The 22129-nt window shown below is 37.0% G+C and overlaps 3 protein-coding genes across 3 annotated transcripts; 1 reads left to right on the forward strand and 2 right to left on the reverse strand.

The window, feature by feature from the left end:
* Positions 1-1731: 1731 nt before the first annotated feature.
* Positions 1732-5528, reverse strand: LOC113078301 (gastrula zinc finger protein XlCGF8.2DB-like). Its single transcript, XM_026250624.1, has 2 exons — positions 4851-5528; positions 1732-3345 (listed from the first exon to the last, which is right to left on the reverse strand). Exons 1-2 carry the CDS (start codon positions 5017-5019, stop codon positions 2363-2365), a joined length of 1152 nt encoding a protein of 383 aa, XP_026106409.1. The 5' UTR covers positions 5020-5528; the 3' UTR covers positions 1732-2362.
* A 7524-nt stretch (positions 5529-13052) lies between these two features.
* On the reverse strand, positions 13053-19037 carry LOC113078288 (gastrula zinc finger protein XlCGF8.2DB-like). The gene is made up of 3 exons (XM_026250613.1): positions 19031-19037; positions 17604-18663; positions 13053-13095 (listed from the first exon to the last, which is right to left on the reverse strand). The coding sequence occupies exons 1-3, from the start codon at positions 19035-19037 to the stop codon at positions 13053-13055; spliced, it is 1110 nt and encodes a 369-aa protein (XP_026106398.1).
* Positions 19038-19430: 393 nt separating this feature from the next.
* LOC113078292 (uncharacterized) lies at positions 19431-21720 on the forward strand. Its single transcript, XM_026250617.1, has 2 exons — positions 19431-20326; positions 21022-21720. Exons 1-2 carry the CDS (start codon positions 19487-19489, stop codon positions 21346-21348), a joined length of 1167 nt encoding a protein of 388 aa, XP_026106402.1. The 5' UTR covers positions 19431-19486; the 3' UTR covers positions 21349-21720.
* The last annotated feature ends 409 nt before the right edge of the window (positions 21721-22129 follow it).

The raw sequence follows: 22129 nt of genomic DNA on the forward strand, positions 1-22129 counted from the left end.
CTCTGTTAGGTTTATATTCAGTGAGCATAGCTGCAATGTATTTAATTCCTAGGTCATTGAGTAAAAGTACTTTAAAATCAATACTAAATTTAACTGGAAGCCAGTGTAAAGACCTGAGGTCTGGTGTGATATGCTCAGAATTTCTGGTTCTAGTCAGAATCCTGGCAGCAGCGTTCTGGATGAGCTGCAGCTGTCTAATGGTCTTTTTGGGAAGGCCAGTGAGAAGACCATTACAATAGTCCACCCTTCTGGTGATAAAGGCATGAACAAGTTTCTAAACTAAACATCTAATTCTTGCAATTTTTTAAAAATGATAGTATGCTGATTTAGATAATGCTTTGACGTGACTACTGAAACTAAGGTGTGTCTCCAGAATCAAACCAAGATTCCTGACTTGATTTTTTATTGTTTGACCCCTAGAGTCAAGGTATGCATTTACAGTGAGTCAATGGGGCTGTAGTCATTTGACGATAAGGCTAGGTAAATCTGGGTATCATCAGCATAGATGGCATAGATGGCAATTTGGTTCTTTTTCACATTATTTGACTTAGCAGGAGCATATACAGGCTAAACAAGAGCGGTGCTGGAATTGAGCCTTGTGGGACTCCCCATGTCATGGACATCCACTTAGACTTATGCTCTCCTAGACTCACATAATAGCCTCTCCCTTCTAAGTATGACCTGAACCATTTGAGTAACATCCCAGAAAGCCAGACCCAGTTTTCCAGTCTCTGTAGAAGTATGTTATAATCAACAGTGTCAAACGCCACACTGAGATCTAGTAATACCGGCATTGATATTTTGCCAGAGTCCGAATATAATTAATTAATTTACATTATGTATTGGTTATTCTATGGTCTCATGAAAAACATTAAAATGGGATGTTAACATAATGTTCTTAACATGGTCCTCTGTTGGTCATATATTAATGTTCCCAATATGACTTAAGGGGGATACTTTCTATGGTCACATAGCATCATTACAAAGATGATATTCGGAACGCTATCAACTGTACTGAATTCATATGGAGACATTTTATTTGGGAATGGTCTGCAACTTATCTTCCTGACTGACCCTTTTGGGAAACTTGGTTAAAAGCACCCATTTCAATTATGGGTCAAATGAGAAATTCTCATAAAAATGTATTTAAAAAAATAGATTAAATAGTAAATCTTGCTATCTGTTAATCTCTTATATTTGTAGACCATTACATACCTAGCGTTTTAAATCAATCACAAAGGTACAGGTGGCATATTCCCCAATAGCAGGCGCGCAGGGAAGGGACATCCACCAATAACTGCATCAATTGATCCATACGAGGCCCACATCTGTTCGCCAATTGTAACTGTCGCTCATGTCTTCCAGAAAATGCTCTTACTCTTCATCTAAATGAATGGGATTGTTCTGCTTTGTTGTTGCATGTCACTTGTAGTGTGAACGAGACATTACCTTGACATTAATAAACATAAACCAGATGTGTTTGATTCATTTTTTCAGCATGTTTTTGTACAATTTAATTGAAGAGATTAAATCTATCAGGTTCTCAACAGAAGACGTGTTCTTGTATGGGACAATATTGATCAGGCCCTAGGTAGAACCCATTTGGGCCACACATGGATGTGTTTATTCGCAAGCAGATTTCAATGGTAGGTAAAAGTTTACATGGAAAAGTCAATATTATAATACACTGAGAAAGAATATGCACATTTGAAATTGTAAAGTACATTTATTCGTGTAGTAGTGTGTTGCATGTAAACAGAAAATTAACATTCGCATGTATATTTTTTACACATTTCTTTCATAAAGAAACAGTGGGAAAAATAAACCTGCCTCAAAATGCCATCCCTCAGAGAGATAGAGGCAAAAAAAAAAAAAAAAATACTAATGCTACAAGTTTACATCTTGTTGGACATTGGTAGATATTTGTGTATATAAGTACATTTTACAGATTTGGGATCATTTTGTATGTGAAGCCACACATGATGAAAAATGTATAAATAATTTGTCTCAGAAGTTATTTAGTTCATTTAGTTATTGCACAAATTGTAGACAATACTTATCCTTTGGCACACATGCCAAAACATCTGCAGTTTGTTTAAATGATTAAGAATTTCAAATCTGGTGTGAACAATAAATGCATTTTTGTATTTGGGCCAAAGGGACTGAGAAACTATAAAATGTCAGCAATGTTCTGAATGTGTTCTTAATTTCTTTAAAATGTCTGATTTGTTTTTCTTTTCAAATGTCAAAAGAACCAATAAGAATCAGAAGTATCAGTTAGAGCTGTAATACCTTTAAAAACGTAACAATATCCATCACTACACAGCGCACAAGTTTATGTTATCAGATGCAAAATTTCATTTTACGTGTTCTTTGCAGATAAATGTGTATTGGCAGTGTGAACCTTAAGGTGTCCTTTCTGTGTAAAACTCTTTCCGCACTGAGAGCAGCTGAAAGGCTTTATTCCAGCATGAATTATCATGTGATTCCTCAGGATTCCTTTACATATGAAACTCTTTCCACACTCAGAGCAGGTGAAAGGTTTACTTCCAGTGTGAAATGACATGTGAGTCTCAAGGTATCCTTTACGTGTGAAAGACTTTCCACACTCAGAGCAGGTAAAAGGCTTTTCTGAAGAGTGAGTTACCAAATGATGATAAAGGTGTCCTTTCTGTGTAAAACTCTTTCCACACTGAGAGCAGGAGAAAGGCTTTATCCCAGTATGAATTAACATGTGTTTCTTAAGGTTTGCTTTACGTGTGAAAGTGTTTCCACACTGAGAGCAGATGAAAGGCTTTTCTAAAGTGTGAGTTACCAGATGATTCTGAAGGTGTATTTTCTGTGTAAAACTCTTTCCACACTGAGAGCAGGAGAAAGGCTTTATTCCAGCATGAATTAACATGTGATCCTTAAGATTTTTGTTACACGTGAACGTTTTCCCACACTGAGAGCAACTGAAAGGCTTTTCCCGACTATGGATTTTCATCTGTTTCATAAGGCTTTCTTTCTGTTTGAAAGTGTTTGCAGACTGAGAGCAGGAGAAAGGCTTTATTCCAGTATGAATTAACATGTGATCCTCAAGGCTTCTGTTACATGTGAAACTCTTTCCACACTGAGAGCAGCTGGAAGGCTCTTCCTCACTATGACTTCTCATGTGTTTCATAAGGCTTCTTTTATGTATGTAAGTGTTTCCACACCGAGAGCAGCTGAAAGGCCTTTTGACGTCTGTTATTTGAACGCTACAACTCACAGATTTTTCTCCAGTGACACCATGATCTTTCTGATCCTGATGTTTCTCCTCCACTTCATTCAGATCTTGATTTTCCACTTTCACTTTCATCAGGCCTAAAATAAAAAAAAATACAAAATATGAAAACCTATTGGGATATTTGGAAAATACAAGGGAAATATTTGTATAAAGATGGAAACTTATTTTTAAAATGGTCCCTATTCATACAGATCCACGAAAATTACTAAAAACATTCTAATATCCGACTAGACCAAGAGACCACACACTTGTTGATTTTAGAGACAATTTCAGAGTGACACAATATCTCATATATATATATATATATATATATATATATATATATATATATATATATATATAGGCCAATATGCTTTACGTGTAGCTGTATTATAGTAGAATACCAGTCGAAAGTTTGGACAAATTTACCATTTGTGTGTCCAAACTTTTGACTGGTACAATATATACATAAAAAAATACATATACAAACAAAATTATCATTTTAGTAATGATAACTCAAATGTGGTGACAAAATATTTTATGGAGCAGGGTATTTAACAATAAACTTTGTTATCTGAAACTTTGTTACACCAGTGCACTTGTCAGTACACCACACTTCACTTATTATTAATAACTTTAAAACAAAATAGATCTATATATATATATATATATATATATATATATATATATATATATATATATATATATATATACTAAACAAAATTATAAACACTTTGTTTTTGCCCCATGAGTTGAACATGAGTTTTCTATGTACACATAAGGCCAATTTCTCTCAAATATTGTTCACAAATCTGTCTAAATCTGTGTTCGTGAGCACTTCTCCTTTGCCGAGATAATCCATCCACCTCACAGGTGTGGCATATCAAGATGCTGATTAGACAGCATGATTATTGCACAGTATTCATCTGTGGCATCGTGCTGTGTGATAAAACATTTTCACATTTTAGAGTGGCCTTTTATTGTGGAGAGCCTAAGACACCAGTGCGTTATATACATTAGGGATATATATATCTCCTGGAAATCCTGTATAATTCAACCAATCCAATGACGACTTTGACACTCTGTGCTGCATGCATCAGACGTTCAGGTAACGGTTCATGGGCGTGACATCAGTGGCTGATACTACCATGTCCCCAGTTAACACGATCCCCAGTTGATCCATAACACCTGCACTTCATGTAAATAACATTAATTTCTGAATTTAATGTGGTTGAAACTAAAGACAAAAGCCTTCCAAAGACATAGTAGGCTACATGGCTAAATAATATAGTGTGATAATTCAATTCAAAATTAGCATGTCCATCAGTAGTTGATGCAGTGTTAAAACATAAAGCATGAACGATCTGTGTAAATCCAGGGGCTCTTTGTGTGAATGTCCAGAAAACTGGAAGATTTCCTGAATGTATACATAAACTATGAATAATGCATTGCTATTGTGTGAATAATGTGTAATCAATAAAACAGTAACTGTAGTTGCAATTACGAGTATTTAAAAATTACATTTAAAATGGAATTGCACTACATAATCCAGATTACACGTATTACTACTCTGTAACACACAAAGAGAAGAATGAACACCAACCTCCTTGTTCCTCTTGCTTTATTCTCCAAGCTTCTGGTTCCTCGTGTTTTATTCTCCAGGTTTCTGGTTCTTCATGTTTTATTCTGCAGGTTTCTGGTTCTTCATGTTTTATTCTCCAGGTTTCTGGTTCACTCGTGTTCTCTTCACTCTCTTCTTTAATAAACAACATCTTCACAGCAGCAGATCTGGGTTCAGATACTCAAGATATTCTTGCTTGCTTTAAAAATGAATTAGAACTGTGAGGATGTGGATATTACAGGTATTTACTGATCTGATTCAAAAACTTTATTTTTCTATTTACAGAAACAACTATCTAGAACTGTTTCCCGACAAAACAACAGAGAGCACGGTGAAACAAATCTTCTTCTTCCGAGGTTTAATGGTGTTTAGCAAAACAAAGTGTGTGTTTTGGCGCTACCCGCTGGACTGGAGAGAGAAGCAGTGAAAAGGAGGAAAAATAAGTTACGTGCGTATAAGGTGTTGTTAAAAAAGCCGTTCTGCACAAATAAATTAATTTAAGATTATAGACTCGCATGGCACTCAGTAAACACCAACAACTTCGTGATTGAGGATTAGAAGACAAAATGAGAGAAGTATATTTCAGTGAAAATCACACAAGGTTCCCTTATATAAAACGGCCATTCTACTTAATGCTTGCTATTTTCTGTCAAAACTGTTCCAGAAAATAAATAAATAGATGTGCCACATCACATGTGGTTGCCGCAAGCCCCCATTCCTCACTCTAGGCCGCTGTGTGATGCTGTGTGTTTCATTGTGAAAGCAAAACTACTATGTATGGTCTTCCGAAAGAGGACACAACTAGAAATCAGTGGTTAAGTTGTATTTACAGCACTGTTATAGAACAGATCAACCCAAATATTCAGATGTGTGCAGCTCATTTTATGGAAGACTGTTGCCTGATCCTGGGAGAAAAGACAATGGGTCTGTGCTCAAAGGCTACTCTATAAAGTGGGGCAGTCCCAACATTGCAAGGACAATTTGGCACTTCTGAGTAATTATCTGTATGTTTTTCATATATTTAAATAATTTGCCACTGATGATTCAAACACAAGTTTTGATCAGTGTAGACTAGCACTTGTTGTTTGTCATTTCTCTGATCACAAATGCAGATATGGTTTTATGTTTACACGGCTTTGTAAAAATAGACACGTTTCAAAAAGGCGAGGCATAGAGAATCAACAATAATGAACATTATCTGGAAAAAATGTTTTTTTTGAAGCTTAAACCGCATAAACATTGCATTACATTAAACCGAAATACACAAAATAACGTTCTTTTTGGCAACATTATATGACCCTGTTAAAAAATATGGTTGCTAACAAGTTACTAAATGCAACTACATGGTGCTGTTTGAGGCATTAAACTTCATCACACCAAACAGTTTATCAATTTACAGAATTTTCCAGTCGTAGTAAAATATGTAATACAATTATTTCTAGAATAACCAATTAATGGTTCAAACATTTTATATTGTTGGTGAACAATTTTTTTTCCCTTTGCCCTTAAATGCAACACAAGTCTTCAGATGGAAGATGCTCGTTTTATTGCTTTCCTACTGATGCGGAGACTCAACATTCGTACCACAAGATAAACTCAAATTACAATTATTCCATGTAAACACCACTTTTAATGGCTTAGTGGTGAAAGTGAAACTTTAATTATGTATAGTGCTTAAAGCCACGTTAAATTTAGATGTCTATGACTACGATAAGCTGTTATGAAGCATATAGAGGATTTTCTAGAAGCAAGGATAAAATAATATTTTTTTGTGTAACTTACCCACACTAACAAGGCCGAAAAGTTGGTACTTTATTCACTAAAATAAGTTTAATCTTACCATGTCCACAACTCGCTCAGCTCTAATTTAATAGATTTTATGCAATAATTTTATTGAATAATATGTGGTGACACACATTTTATTAAAACATTCATATTTATCGAGGATCTATTTACTTTCATTCACCTTCATTTGAAATTTACAGAAACATATTATAATCATATTATTTTTTGAATATTATCTGTATGGACAAAACATAGCAAGCTTCATGAACTATTTTTGCGATTATCCAGGGGGAAAAACCTTGCAAAGAGTTAGGAATGGCCCATAGCTTGAATGAGAGGCAGCTAGTGGCTCTAACGGGGAACAGCCGGCAGATTCGAGGAAGAAGATACTGGGGGGTTGCGGCAAACACAATGATGACCTCAGGCTGGAGTCCACTTCATCCACAGTGAAAGCCAATCCGACGATCCACAGCGCAAAGTTGATGTATTTCCTCAGCAACCAGCATGGACCAGCTAAAGTGGATATTGTGCTCTTTTTGAAGGCCAAAGAAAGTATTTTTACTTTCACAATGTGCTTTTAATTAACAACAAATAGTATTGTTAATTTAAAAAAATAATTTAAAATGTATTGTTAATTTATTATAAAATACTGTAATTTTTTAACCCATCAATAACCTATAACATTGGAAAGATATGTTCAATTCAGATAGACACAAAACAATCAATTTTACACATTTATTTTTCAGTTAAATAAATCCAGTCTAAACTTTCCAGCAAAGAGGTTCGGATGATCGTGCGTCTCTCCATTGAATCAGGACACACTTTAGAACATATTCAGGGATCTTCTTACTACATTACTACTTCCAAATTACTTATCACAAAGCCAGAGTTTGGTTTGTCCATTCTGGTGTTGGAACATTGTTTACACACTAGATTGACATCCTGGTCCCAGTAACCACCTTCAGTGGGTCACTGCTGTTGCAGTACATACTAAAAAAAGTGACAGAACAAGGTAATATTAACCCTAACCATTTAAATAACAGCAGCTTAAAAAATATTTCCATCACAAACACACAGTCAAGAACAGACTGCAACAAAGTAAAGGTGTGTGATTTATCCAGGCAGCATTTGCACTCAACAGTGTTCATAATTTTATATGTACTGTTTGCAGAGGAAGAAGGATCGCAATCCTTTTAAAAAAGCTTCCTCTCTGGTCTCCAGCAAAGACACAAATGTTAAAGCTGCAACACACATACTTGTTTGAGGGGAAGAAACGGGGGTCATCATCGCTTGGCTGCTGTGATCCAGCACGGCTCTCAAAATCCAAAACATCCAAACATTCTTTGTTTAACCCACCAAATATAAAAAAACCCTCAAGTACAATATTATGTAGAAATTACCTTTGATAAAATTCAAATTGAAATGGCAAAAATGGCAGCCAGACCAGTGATGAAATCAGCTTGTCCCTCCAATGTCAGCATCCATGCCCCTCGACTTCTTTGTGTCACCTAAAACAAATATACTGTTACCTACTGTTCAGGAAAATAAATCAAGATTTATTTACTTATTTAAGAAATTGGAGTGAAAAGAGTAGAGTGGTGGCATACTCTAACTACTGAGTTTTAGATGACTACTTTTAAAAGAAAATAATTGGAATCCACCTTATTTTTCCAATGCATGGGAGGCGGACGCACTAAAAAGGAGGCTAAATCACTGCAGCCACTAGGGTCTGTCGCTAGTGCGTCTCTTGAGATTAGGGAGTGAGGTTTACCTGCGCAGCACTACTAGCTGGCCTCCGTTACAGTAAGAAAACACCAAATTTGCAAGTTCAAGAAATAAAACATGCTGCTTAAAGATAAAAATATATATAGATTAAATGATTAAAAATAGCAGGTCTGAATCGTTTATGTTGACTTCAGGCAGTGGGGCAACATTTCTGTCTAAATTTAGATCCTTTAAATGAAATGAGTACATCATTAGTATCATAGTCAGAAAAATCATGACTCTACAGCAATGTTTTTCCAGAAATCATGACCCAGTTATTACAGAGTTACAGAGGCAGACACTCTTGCAGTTTAAATCTAGATTAAAGATCCATCTCTATAACCTGGTTTATACATAACACACAAATATGCTTCTAATATCCAAATCCGTTAAAGTATTTTTAGGCTGCATTAATTAGGTAAACCAGAACCTGGGAACACCTCCCATGACACCCGATGTACTTGCTACATTATTAGAAGAATGGCATCTATGCTAATATTTGTCTGTTTCTCTCTTATTCCGAGGTCACCGTATCCACCAGATCCAGTCTGTGTCCAGATCAGAGGGTCACTGCAGTCGCCCGGATCCAGTACGTATCCAGACCAGATGGTGGATCAGCACCTAGAAAGGACCTCTACTGCCCTGAAAGACAGCGGAGACCAGGACAACTAGAGCCCCAGATACAGATCCCCTGTAAAGACCTTGTCTCAGAGGAGCACCAGGACAAGACCACAGGAAACAGATGATTCTTCTGCTCAATCTGACTTTGCTGCAGCCTGGAATTGAACTTCTGGTTTCGTCTGGTCAGAGGAGAACTGACCCCCAACTGAGCCTGGTTTCTCCCAAGGTTTTTTTCTCCATTCTTTCACCGATGGAGTTTCGGTTCCTTGCCGCTGTCGCCTCTGGCTTGCTTAGTTGGGGTCACTTCATCTACAGAGATATCGTTGACTTGATTGCAAATGATTGCACAGACACTATTTAAACTGAACTGAGCTGAATGATGACATCACTGAATTCAATGATGAACTGCCTTTAACTATCATTTTGCATTATTGACACACTGTTTTCTTAATTAATGTTGTTCAGTTGCTAAAACTATTTAGTTTAAAATGTTATATAAATAAAGGTGACTCGACTTGACATGGTTTAGTACTGATTATTGAGCTATACATTCACCCGTCTACCATGTTGCTTACTCTACCGGATGCTGGATGATTAAGCTACTAATGTACAGCTGTAGTATTGGAGTAAAAAGGTTAGGAGAACATTCTGGGAACCTTCAGAGGACATTCTGTTTCATGGGACTGAATTTGTATTTAACATAACAATTTAATTAATACATTAGAAACTGACAATTATCTAATGTTTCATTTGTACGGTTATTCAGAATTACATAGCCTACATAAAGTGACATTATCACTAAGTTTTATCTATTGCAAGTTTAAGCACTCTCAAAAAATAAAAAAAAAATAAACTATTGTTCAATCACTGAAGCTGTCTACACTGCAAAATTAATGTATTAATGTACATCTGCGTTTTGCTGTTTGGATAAGAGAGTTCACAAGAATCCAGATTTCAGTCAGCAACATGCATGCACTCAACAAAGCTGATGAGTTTAACCAATGATTCATCTGATAACCTCTGATTGGCCATTGTATTCCTAAGCTCAACAAAAACGTGGGATTTGTTATAATGTGCAAAACTGTAAAAATGCTTAATAAATTAAAATTTGGTGCAACACGAGCAGATCTTAAAATAATGGCTCAATCGACACTTTCTAATCATTTGCACATTGTTAGCAACAGAAGGTATAGATTTAATTGTTTGTGCAGGGTCATTTTTGCCATAAAACCTTACACAAGCCTTACACAAGCTCCGGCTATGCAAGATACAAGTAGAAGTGCAGTTCACTTTTGGATACTACAGTCTTTTGTAATTGGCCCCCAGAGCTTGTTTAATACCGAGTTCAGGTATTCATTACTATTTAAAAAGAAGCACAGAAGAATCAGTTACATGACAGTAGCTACATGACTGTTTATCTTTCATATACATGTCCTAAATACATCTTCAATGGAAGAACTCATTTTTCCAACAACAGTGAAGAACAAAATTTAAAATGTGAATCACAAAGCAAAGAACAAGTGATAAGGCTCTCTTTACCCAGCATTTTCCTCGCCAATGAGAGGTCACTGGCGAACAAAATGGACAAGTTCCTCTTCGCAACACCCAAAGTAAGAGACTTTTGGACTCCGGCAAGACAAGAGGCGGTGGATTGTGCATTTATGTCAACAAAGCTTGGGGTACAACACTGTCATTGTTGGGAGACACTGCTCAGCCAACCTAGAGTTGGTTAAATGTAGACCTTTTTATCTGCCGCGGGAGTTCACTTCCACCATAATAACCGCAGTCTATATTCCACTGGATGCTAATGCCAAGCTTGCTTTTAACGATCTTCATGCAGCCATTAGTAAACAACAGACTGCTCACCCAGAGGCTGCTTTTATTGTCGCGGGTGATTTTAATCACTACAAATTAAAGTCAGTCCTCCCCAAATTCCACCAGCATTTTTCCTGCCACACCAGAGGAGACTTTGGATCATGTTTACACAAACATTGATGGAGCTTACACCGCGACAACCTCCCCCACATCGGACAGTCTGATCACCTTTCTTTGTCTCTCACCATGCCATCAATGATGACTATGATTTAATTAATTAATGAGCTAAATAACTTTATGCTTGCTTCAACAGCGACAGCAAGAAGACGGCCACGAAAATCACACCCTGAGCAGACCACCAACCCCTAAAACTCACCTCCACAGATGTCCACACTGCACTGAGCCAGATCAACACACGCAAGGCTGCTGGCCCGGACGGCATTCCTGGAGGTGTGCTTAGGGCATGTGCAGAACAACTTGCAGGGGTCTTCACAGAAATTTTCAACCTTTCCCTCACCCAAGCAACTATGCCAACATGTTTTAGGTCCACGTCTATTGTGCCAGTACCAAAACACTCCTCTCCAATGTGCCTTAATGACTATCGCCCCATAGCACTCACACCCATCATTAGCCACATTTCCACTGTCGGGCTAATAGGGGGCATGCTAGTGCGTGCCAGGGCCAGTCGCATTTGCACTGTCACTTCCGGGGCTTGATCATGGCTCGTCAGGGGTTCCTTGAGGTCAACGGCCAGGGTTATTGGCCAGACTAAAAATTGGGGCCAAAATGGGCCAGATGGGGCTAGAGGAAGGGTTGTGAAGAAAAGCGGAGTTTCTCCGCGTCTGGAGAGCTCAGTGCTGCAGATCATTTCAGAAAGATAACAGCTTTAACACCAGTATTAAAGACTTTTTAAAATAAGTCGATCTCAAAACTCACTTTAAGTCATCAGAGAATGTTTGAAATAACTTGATCCGATGTGGATAATAATCACTAAACTAGGCAGAAATATTGATCCAAGACTATCCACGATAAACATTAACGTTACCATAGTAGACATGGAAAATGCAACCACTTGGAGAAATCAAGACGTCAGCTTCTTATTCTCTATCTTATTCAGTAACATATTTTATCTGTCATAAGTCTCATCTCGAGAATTTAGCACCGCATAGCCTGTCATAAAAATATAATAATGGTTTTTGTTGGGGAGCTTTTAATAAAAATCAGCGTCAGAGCCGCAGATCATTTCAGAAAGCTAACAGCTATAACACCAGCATTAAAAATTTAAATTAAAAACTTTTTTAAATAAGTTGAGCTCAAAACTCACTTTCAGTCTGCAGCGAGTGTTTGAAAATAACTTGATTCGATGTGGATTATAATCACTAAACAAGGCAGAAATATTTATAAACGATGCAAAAGACAGTGCATGCTAAACCTTAACATTACCACAGTAAATATGACCACTTGAAGAAATCAGACATCAGCTTCTTATTCTCTATCACAATCATGTATTTATTTAGTAACTTATATTGACTGTCATAAGTCTCGTCTCGAGAGTTTAGTTACACTTAGCCTATCATAAAAATATAATAATGTTTTTTGTTCGGGCGCTTTTATAAAAATAGAGATGTTATAATTCTTTCTAAATTTGATTTATAGGCTACTGTGGCTACAAATAAACCGAAACAGTTTTGACTGAATAAGCAGGCTATTTTCATAACGCTTAAGCATTAAAAATAAATAACATAGAAATACATTTATTCTTGTGTGACTAATTTTGAGTCCTGATAAATTAATGAATTATGATCAATGGATAACTTATTCTATAGTAAAACATAAAACGTATAGCTTTTGAATTAAAAAATTTAACAAAGCATGCTAAAAACGTTACTTTTATCATGCTCATTTTGTGATCATGCTAGTTCCAGTGACTTAATTCTTAGTTTTCTGATAACTTCTCTTTGTTGGAGAAATTATAAGGTTGTGTGACATTGTTCCTGAGAGGCGTGTAAAGGGCGGGTTTTAGTGAAGCGCATCAGAGCTTCAGGACCCACTGTGGAAACGCTGCGCTGTTCTGGCCTCGGTGCTACTGGCTCGAGGCTATTAGCCCTGCCTGGCCCATTTTAAGCCCTAGCTCACACTGGCCCGACAGTGGAAACAAGGCTATTATGAATTGCTTTGAGCGATTGGTCCTAGCACACCTCAAAGATTGCCTCCCATCCACACTGGAGCCACACCAATTTGCCTACAGTAAAAATAGGAGCACAGAGAATGCAGTATGCACAGTGCTGCACTCTGCACTCACACACCTTGACCATAACAACACATACGTACGGATGTTGTTTTTTGACTCTAGTTCAACATTTCACACCGTCATTCCCTCCAAGCTGACCACAAAACTTGGAGACCTGGACATTAACAACTCTCTCTGCAACTGAATTATGGACTTTCTGACCAACAGACCTCAGCATGTTAGGTCAGGCTACACCTGCTCCACCAACATCACACTCAATAGCGGCGTACCACAGGGCTGTATGCTGAGCCCATTCCTTTACTCCCTTTACACCCACGACTGCAAGCCTGTGTATGGATCGAACTTCATCATTAAGTTTGCAGGCGACACCACAGTGATTGACCTCATCAGTAAAAACAATGAGACTGCCTACAAGGAAGAGGTACAGCACCTGGCCACATGGTGCACTGACAATAACCTGCTCCTTAACACCAGTAAGACAAAGGAGCTCATTGTGGACTTCAGGAAGAAGCAGCACGCATTAGCCCATCCACATTGACGGGATAGTTGTTGAACGTGTCTCCAGCTTCAAGTTTCTGGGAACCACCATCTCGGAGGAATTGTCCTGGACCACAAACACCTCCAGCCTGGTCAAGAAGGCTCCCCAGCGCCTCCTCTTCCTCAAGACACTGAAGAAGAACCAGCAGTCTTCAGCCATCCTGGTGAACCTTTACCGGTGTGCGATAGAGAGTATCCTGACCAGTTGCATCACAGTCTGGTATGGTAACTGCTCAGCTGCTGACTGCAATTCACTGCAGAGGGTGGTGAAAACTACCCAACGCATCACAGTGACACCCCTTCCTGCTATTGAGGACATCCAGAGGAAACGCTGTCTACGACGAGCTCGCAGCATTCTCAAGGACTCCTCTCACCCTGGCCACGGACTGTTTAACCTCTTGCCCTCCGAGAGGCGCTTCAAGAGCCTCCGGACAAGGTGCTCAAGATTCAGGAACAGCTTTTTCCCTAAAGCTGTCTCCTTGCTGAACTCTGGCCTCTGACACCTCCCCACACCATACACACAGACTCCTCCCCCTCTTCACCACTACATTCTATATAATCCATCTGTATAGTATGTTCATAGTACACCTATCTGTATATCATGCTGATAGTATTTCAAATCTGTAAATTATGTAAATTATATCTGTAGTTATTTTACATTTGTAACATTGTAGACCTTGTATATTGTGTACTTACTGCTTATTGCACTTCTGTTTAGATGCTTACTGCATTTTGTTTACTTGTACCTTACATGTCCAGTGACAATACAGTTGAATCTAATCTAATATGCATTAGAAGACAAATAAGAAAACACAATGATATATTTTTTATCATGAAGCAAAATGGCATACAAGAATAAAACTTTTTGACATTGTTCTTTAGTCAGGAACTCCAAAATTGTGTTTATCTGAATCTCACAGTTGAATTCCCTGGTTTTGAAGATGAAGATGACATTTATTCATTGTGATAACTTTAGATAATGTTTCGTCATGTTGCAATGATAGTCTCTCTGAAGTTTGGATCCCCTCATGTGTTTCTAGGTCTCCTGACTTATTGAATATCCTCACAGTGTGAACACTTATAAGGTTTCTCTCCAGTGTGGATCCTCTCATGTGTTTTCAGGTCTCCGAACCTATTGAATCTCTTGTTGCAGTGTGAACACTTGTAAGGTTTCTCTCCAGTGTGGATCCTCTCATGTGTTTTCAGGTCTCCGAACCTATTGAATCTCTTGTTGCAGTGTGAACACTTGTAAGGTTTCTCCCCAGTGTGAATTTTCTCATGTTTTTTCAGACTTGATGAATCCCTGAATCTCTTGTTGCAGTGTGAACACTTGTAAGGTTTCTCTCCAGTGTGGATCCTCTCATGTCTTTTCAAATGTGCTGAATGATTAAATCTTTTGTCACAGTGTGAACACTTGTGACGTTTTTCTCCAGTGTGGATGCTTTCATGCAGTTTTGTACAGGTCGCTGATGTGAAAGTCTTTTCACACTCAAAGCACATGTACTCTCCTACAGTAGTATGTTTTTGATACACCTTTAAATTAGAAAAATTCAAATTACATGAATGTGTCTTCTCTGAGTGCACTTTCAAGTGTTTCTTCAGAACTGAAGCCAATAAAATCTTTTTACCAAACCGATTACATGTGTGCAGCTTTTCTCCAGAGTGAATGTTCATATGATCATTAAGATGTGCTGATTGTGAGAAAATCTTCCCACACCGAACACAAGTTAATGATTTCTCCCCAGTATGAACTCTCATGAGACACTCAAGACTTGTTTTGCCTTTTAAACAGGTGAAAGATTTATTTGCTCTTCTTTTCTTTAAATTTTTCAGTTTGGTTTGAGGGCAACTCAAAGGTTTTTCCTCAGTTTTGACATTTTTCTCTTCAACATCACTTGGTTCTTCAATCAACTCTGAAATATTTGTAAAAATGGCTATTAAATTATTAACAAATTACTTGAACATAAAAGTGAACCCTAATGTAAAAGTGCAGGACTCCAGACTAGCATTTGAGAGCAGTGCCACTAAGTTCTACAGATGGTGGCACCAGAAGCAGATTTGGTAGCGCTTTTTTTCAAACTCAATTTGTTATAAACCTGAATGAGTTTTTTTCTCCTGTTTAACATAAAAAGTTATTTTGAAGAATGTGGAAAACTAAAAAGTTGCTGGTCCCCAGTGACTTTCATTTTTTTTTCCTACTATCAAAGTCAATGGGCTCCTGCAACTGTTTGGTTACTCACATTCTACAAAATATCTTCTTTTGTCCAACACAAGGGTAAGTAATGACTTTATAGAACCTAATAACTATTAAAATTTATTAAAATTGTTGGGTGAACTGTCCCTTTAATGACAAGCAGCAGAATGTTTAGTATGGTCCCTTTAAGAGCTGGACACATCTGTTTTTCGCTCAACTGTTAACTTTCACTTTTGATATTAACTGTGTTTCTATGTAAATATTGTGTTTTTTTGACTATTAGCTCAATAAGTTTCTGATTAAAGATGGAATAGGTGTTTGTCTTCAGAAACATTTTCTTTTTATACTTGTAGAAATTCTCTTCACGTGCTGATAGCAATCAAGTTAAGTGGTTTAAATGTATTTGCTGTGTAAGGCGTAGGATATGCTAGTCTCACGAGTTTGTTTATAGGAGCAAAGGAAAAAAATGTCCATACTCCTCGTGGCTTATATCAAAACCATATTTATCAACATTTTTCTTTACAATTCAACTATTTATTATTATTATTTGTTTTTAGATATTATAGACACAAACCACATGTTTTTTTTTTTAGGGAAAACAACAAATATGTTTGATCAACAACAAAATTAACCAGGAGCTTGATTGACAGGTGATCAGACCATTCAGAAGTTAGAGATTATGTGCCACTGTTGCTATCCACCATATTACTCGACAGCTATGTCCGCTCTTCATACACATCAATGTTAAAACAGTGTCAAAAAAGATACATTAAATTGAAACTTTATATATATAAAAAAGCATGCAGGGCTAAGCTCTGCTGTTTAAGGCTGTCACAGTAATGGCAATAAGCTAAAGGAAATCCTTTAAAGTACTTGCTTTGCATACCAGAAAATCTGTCCATGATTTAAGCTGTCCGCTATATGCATGGCTTGCACTGCTCAAGTTAAAATAATAATGTGAAATAAAAAAATTATATGTAAAAAAAAAAAAAAAAGTGTGCTCTTATTCTGCGGACAAAATACTGTGAACTTTGGCGCTACAGCGATCTGTCAGGACACAAAATGATTTTATTTTCTTTTAAAATTGCAAAATTTAAAAGCTGAGTGTCCTGAGATATTTTTACATACCAGAAGTAACCTGCTGTGTGTTGTCTGTTGGCACGCTGTCAGTTTCCTCTTTGGTCTGCGATGAATTTTTCACTGCGTGAGAACATGATGTGTAGTGTGAGAGCAGAATTATTTGTCAGAGTTAGCAACAGTAACTATGGAAGGTGGGTCTTTGCGAACATTCAAGTACTCAAAGCAAAAGTGATCATTACTTAAATTAAAAGTCAAAACTTATGATAGATCTCTCGTTAAGGTATCTCAGTATTACTATTCTTATGATAAGTTCAGTTCTTTAAAGGTACTGTTTTTTTTTTCCATGAACAAAATAGCCCATTAAATACTGTGTTCTGTTACCCAACTTGTCTTACAAGAGAAACAAATAAGGATCAGTTGCAAAGCTACATGACAGTATATCTTGAATCAGCATTTTCTAAATACATCTTAAGTGGAACAATAATTAGTGATTTTGAAAACAACATTGAAAAAAAAAAAAAAGAAAGCACAATAATAAAATGTTTTGACAGTAATTGGGGGAGGAACTCCATCTTTGATTTAATTATAATTTCAGCTGAATCTTGAATACTTACTGTGATTGTTTTTTGTATGTCTGTGTAGAGAAGATGAACGATTGAAACATTTCCCACATGCAGTGCAGTCATACAGATTCTCTCCAGTATGGATCCTCTGGTGCAGTTTTAAACACTTTGCTGTAGTAAAAGTCTTTTCACACTCAAAGCACATGTGCTCTCTCACACCAGTATGTGTTTTCTGATGTTCTTTTAAAATGGAAAAATATGAAAACCTCTTTCCACACAAATTACATGAATACATCTTCCCTTTTGTATGAACCGTCAGGTGTTTCTTCAGGACTGAATCCCTTAAAAATGTTTTATCGCACTGATCACATGAGTACAGTTTCTCTCCAGTGTGGATGTTCATATGTTTCCTAAGGCTTGCTAATTGTGTGAAACACTTCCCGCACTGTTCACAAGTGTATGGTTTCTCTCCAGTATGAACTCTCATGTGAACATCAAGACTATATATGCTTTTCAAACTCTTTCCACATTGATTACATGTGTACAGTTTCTCTCCTGTATGAACTCTCATATGTGCCATAAGTCTTCCTTTACCTGCAAAACTCTTCCCGCACTGATCACATGTGTACGGTTTCTCTCCAGTGTGGATCCTCTCGTGTATTTTCAGAGTTGTTGACTGACTGAATCTCTTGTCACAGTGTGAACACTTAAAAGGTTTATCTCCAGTGTGGATTTTCATGTGTACCTTAAGGTTCGCTAAATATGCAAAACTTTTTCCACACTGATTACATGAGAACGGTTTCTCTCCTGTATGAATTCTCATATGGGTTATAAGGCTTTCTTTTCGTGTGAAACTCCTCCCGCACTGACCACATGTGTGTGGTTTCTCTCCAGTGTGGATGTTTATGTGTACCTTAAGGCTTAGCAATTGTGTGAAACTCTTCCCACATTTATCACAAGCGAATGGTTTCTCTCCCGTGTGAATTCTCATATGAACATCAAGATTATATTTGCTTGTGAAACTCTTTCCACACTGATGGCAGGTGAAAGATTTCTTGGCTCCTCTTGACTTTAAAGCATTCTGTTTGGATTTAGAACAACTGAAAGATTCTCCTCCAGTTTTGACATGATTTTTCTTTTCAACTTCACTCAATTCTTTGTTCGCTTCAATTTCTTCAATAAAATCTGAAATAAAAGCAACAACAGTTTATTTGTAAGTAAAAAAAAAAAAAAGGAGAAATGTGAAAAAAGTGAACCGCACCACGACAAATTCCCGACAGTAAACTGCTGTTGCATTCTATTTATGACTGTGACGGCCCAAGTGGTTTTGACACACAAGAGTGGTAATCTGAATGCATCATTCGCTTGCCACACACATCTATATGTAGCCACATGCTCTTGCACACGCATACATCTAAACCAAGAACATTTCTTTAAGGTTAATCTTCATTTAAATGTCCCTGTTTGTCATTCGCATTCAGTTCATAATAACGACCCAGAACAAACAATATTCTTTAATTCTTTATTGTTAATCTTGCACATTTACAATTACAATTCATCTTTATATACAGGTGCTGGTCATATAATTAGAATATCATCAAAACGTTGATTTCAATAATTCCATTCAAAAAGTGAAACTTGTATATCATATTCATTCATTAGACACAGACTCATATATTTACGGAAGCGTATTGCATTCACTTGAGAAAAAAAAATCTACTCTGTTTTTCTGAATTAACGAGTTAATTATCTCAGAATTACGAGATAATTTTTCATGAAAAAAAAAGTTTTTGCTCTGTTTTTCTGAATTAACGAGTTAATTATCTCAGAATTACAAAATAATTTTTCATGGAAAAAAAAGTTTTTGCTCTGTTTTTCTGAATTAATGAGTTAATTATCTCAGAATTATGAGATACATTTTTCATTAAAAATATATATTTTGATCTGTTTTTCTGAATTAATGAGATCCCTTAAAAACCTGCCAGGGGCTCTATTTTAGCTGGATTGCATGGAAGTAAACATGTCCCGCCTTTCAAGTTTAATACGGTTTTATTTTACTTTGGGTTTGAGACATTGGGAGATACTGCTGTCTTTAAGCAATATAAATGGTATTGTTATTAGTGCATCAACTTTGCGCAGGCACCTCAAGACTTTGCGCCTGTTCAGACGAAAAGAACATTCTGATCTGCTTGACATTGCTGTGTTTCTCCAGGACCAGTTGAACCGATATGGTATGCTTCACGGATATAAGATGATGCATCTGAAATGCATTCAGGCTGGCTACGTGGTGACACAAGAGACAATCAGGCAATTGTTGAAAATACTGGATCCCCATGGAGTGCAACTGAGGCGCCGGAAACGTCTTCGGCGACGTTTATATCATAATCCAGGCCCGAACTTTTTATGGCATGTTGATTCATATGATAAACTCAAACCATATGGGATCTGCATCAATGGTGCAATCGACGGGTTTTCAAGAATGATGATATGGCTACATGCATACTCTACAAGTAGTGATCCCAAGGTCATCGCTGGATACTTTATTGATGCGGTGTCATCAAGGAATGGGACAGCCACTCGAATTCGCTCAGACTTAGGGACAGAGAATTGTTACATGGAACAGATGCAGATGTTCTTGAGACATGATCATACGGACTATTCAAGAAATTGCTATTTGTATGGCTCAAGCAATCATAACCAACGGATAGAGCATTGGTGGGGATTTTTGAGGAAGCAGCATGCACAGTTCTGGATCAACCTATTTCAAGATCTAAAAGATTCAGACGACTTCTCCGGTGACTTCCTAGACAAAAGTCTAATACAGTTCACATGTCTTGAAATAATAGAGGTAAGAAATGTGCTTTAGACATGTAAATTGTGATATGCTAGTCAGCTATAGATTTTGTCAATACACCAAAATGTTTTGGAGCATAATTATCTAATTTCATAGGTCTAACAACTGTTTCATAACAGAAGCAAATGGGCGATAACCATTAGTTATTTAATTATATTATTAAATTAATTTGTAGATTACAAATTATATGTAGATTTTTCCTACATATAGTTGAATTTTAAAGAGATAAGTGGATCTCAGTGTAAGTAGTTAGAATTAGCAGCAGCCTACATCTACAACAATAAAGTGCAACACAAACATTAATTCAGCTATAATATTAATCCTGTTATATGGATGTTGCACAAACTGCTATCTAAAATCAACTTAAAAACATCATAATAGTAAAACACTGACAAGGAATATTTACCGTTATACGAGTAGCCCATTTTTGTTTATATCATTCTGGTACTTGTATGTTCATTTTGGTGAAAGAAAATTGTTTCTCTGCATTAATGGGACACATATAACCCTGATCATATAACACAGATCTTAACATACAGAGATTTATTGTTTTCAAATATAGAATTTAATATGCATGAAACTGAGAAATGGCTCTACTGTATCATACTGGACCATATGCATTTATTTTGCCTGCAGGTGGTATTGTGGACTAATTTTCTTACTTTCCCACTCTTTTCCTTTATATTTAGAGAGAACTGCAGGATGTTGTTCACCTCTGGAACACTCACAGAATTCGCCCATCCAGAAATGCTGTGTCTCCAGGTGGACGTCCAGTGATGATGTACACCCTACCCCAACTTTTTGGTGGTAGGGAGTACCTTAAAGAGGCTTCCCAACAGAAGATACAGGCTTGTAGGGAGGAATGTCGGGAGAGAGGACCATATCCTTGTGATAATATAGTGTTTGACATTTGTTGCCTTGCCATGGCAGAAAACAGTCTTCATCCACCAACCTCTCCAGAGGAAGCCATTGATCTTTACATGTTCTTACGTGCTTACATACGTACCCAAATTTAAAAAGTTGTTCTACTGGATCAAATGACTGAATGTGAGCACCTTCTCATAGCCAAAAGAAAAAAAACAGATTTGCAGTTTGGACGGAAAAGGTTATATACCATGACATTCACTGTAAATGTTTGACAGAAGTACTATGTTTAAGCAATCAATAATAAACTCTTTTATAATTGACATCTCCCAACTGAGCTCCATACCATCTCTTTTTTTATTCATCATTATGTAAAAAGTACATCTCAACCACAGAACTGGGAACAATCCTGTACCTGCAAATGAAAAGTATCACATGTTGCCATTGTCAAAAATGGCACATTTGTCCTTATGGTGGAACTATTTCGGTGGTCTGACACACTTTGGGCTCATAGTAAACAGGGCAACCTACATGATGTTTGGATCGCCTTTAAATCAAACATATGATTGTATCTTGTAATCATGTGTCTCTGGGCTGCACATAAAGCACTTTTTTTTTTACACAATTATTTGGCATCATATAAATAAACCAGTGCAGTGCAACATTTTCCCCCCTGTGTGATTTACTGTGCATGTAGGAAATAGGCCTATTTGGTAAATTTGGTAATGTAGAGATGACTGTTTAAATATGTTGTCTAAAGAGTGCTGGTGAATGCAGGAACTGCAGTGCAGTTGTCAAAACTCAGTAATTCTACTGTGTGTGACAAGATCCATGTGTGTTATCTGCAGTAAAGACTTGATTTGTTTGAAAACATCCGTACAAAACAAGATAGAAACCTGTGCTTTTTATTTGTAAAAAGCAGAACACCTTCTA

This window comes from Carassius auratus, unplaced genomic scaffold, assembly GCF_003368295.1.
Source record: "Carassius auratus strain Wakin unplaced genomic scaffold, ASM336829v1 scaf_tig00025154, whole genome shotgun sequence".
Lineage (NCBI taxonomy): Eukaryota > Metazoa > Chordata > Actinopteri > Cypriniformes > Cyprinidae > Carassius > Carassius auratus.

Bases quoted from the DNA above. Each gene is read 5' to 3' on its own strand.
- LOC113078301 (XM_026250624.1), bottom strand. From the start codon at position 5,019: ATGTTGTTTATTAAAGAAGAGAGTGAAGAGAACACGAGTGAACCAGAA. The intron at 3,346-4,850 runs GTTGGTGTTCAT...TTTTTATTTTAG, and splicing joins AAAGCAAGAGGAACAAGGAG to GCCTGATGAAAGTGAAAGTG.
- LOC113078292 (XM_026250617.1), top strand. From the start codon at position 19,487: ATGGAAGTAAACATGTCCCGCCTTTCAAGTTTAATACGGTTTTATTTT. The intron at 20,327-21,021 runs GTAAGAAATGTG...CTTTATATTTAG, and splicing joins CATGTCTTGAAATAATAGAG to AGAGAACTGCAGGATGTTGT.
- LOC113078288 (XM_026250613.1), bottom strand. The intron at 13,096-17,603 runs GTATGACTGCAC...TTTTTACTGTAG, and splicing joins ATCCATACTGGAGAGAATCT to GCAAATTGGTGTGGCTCCAG.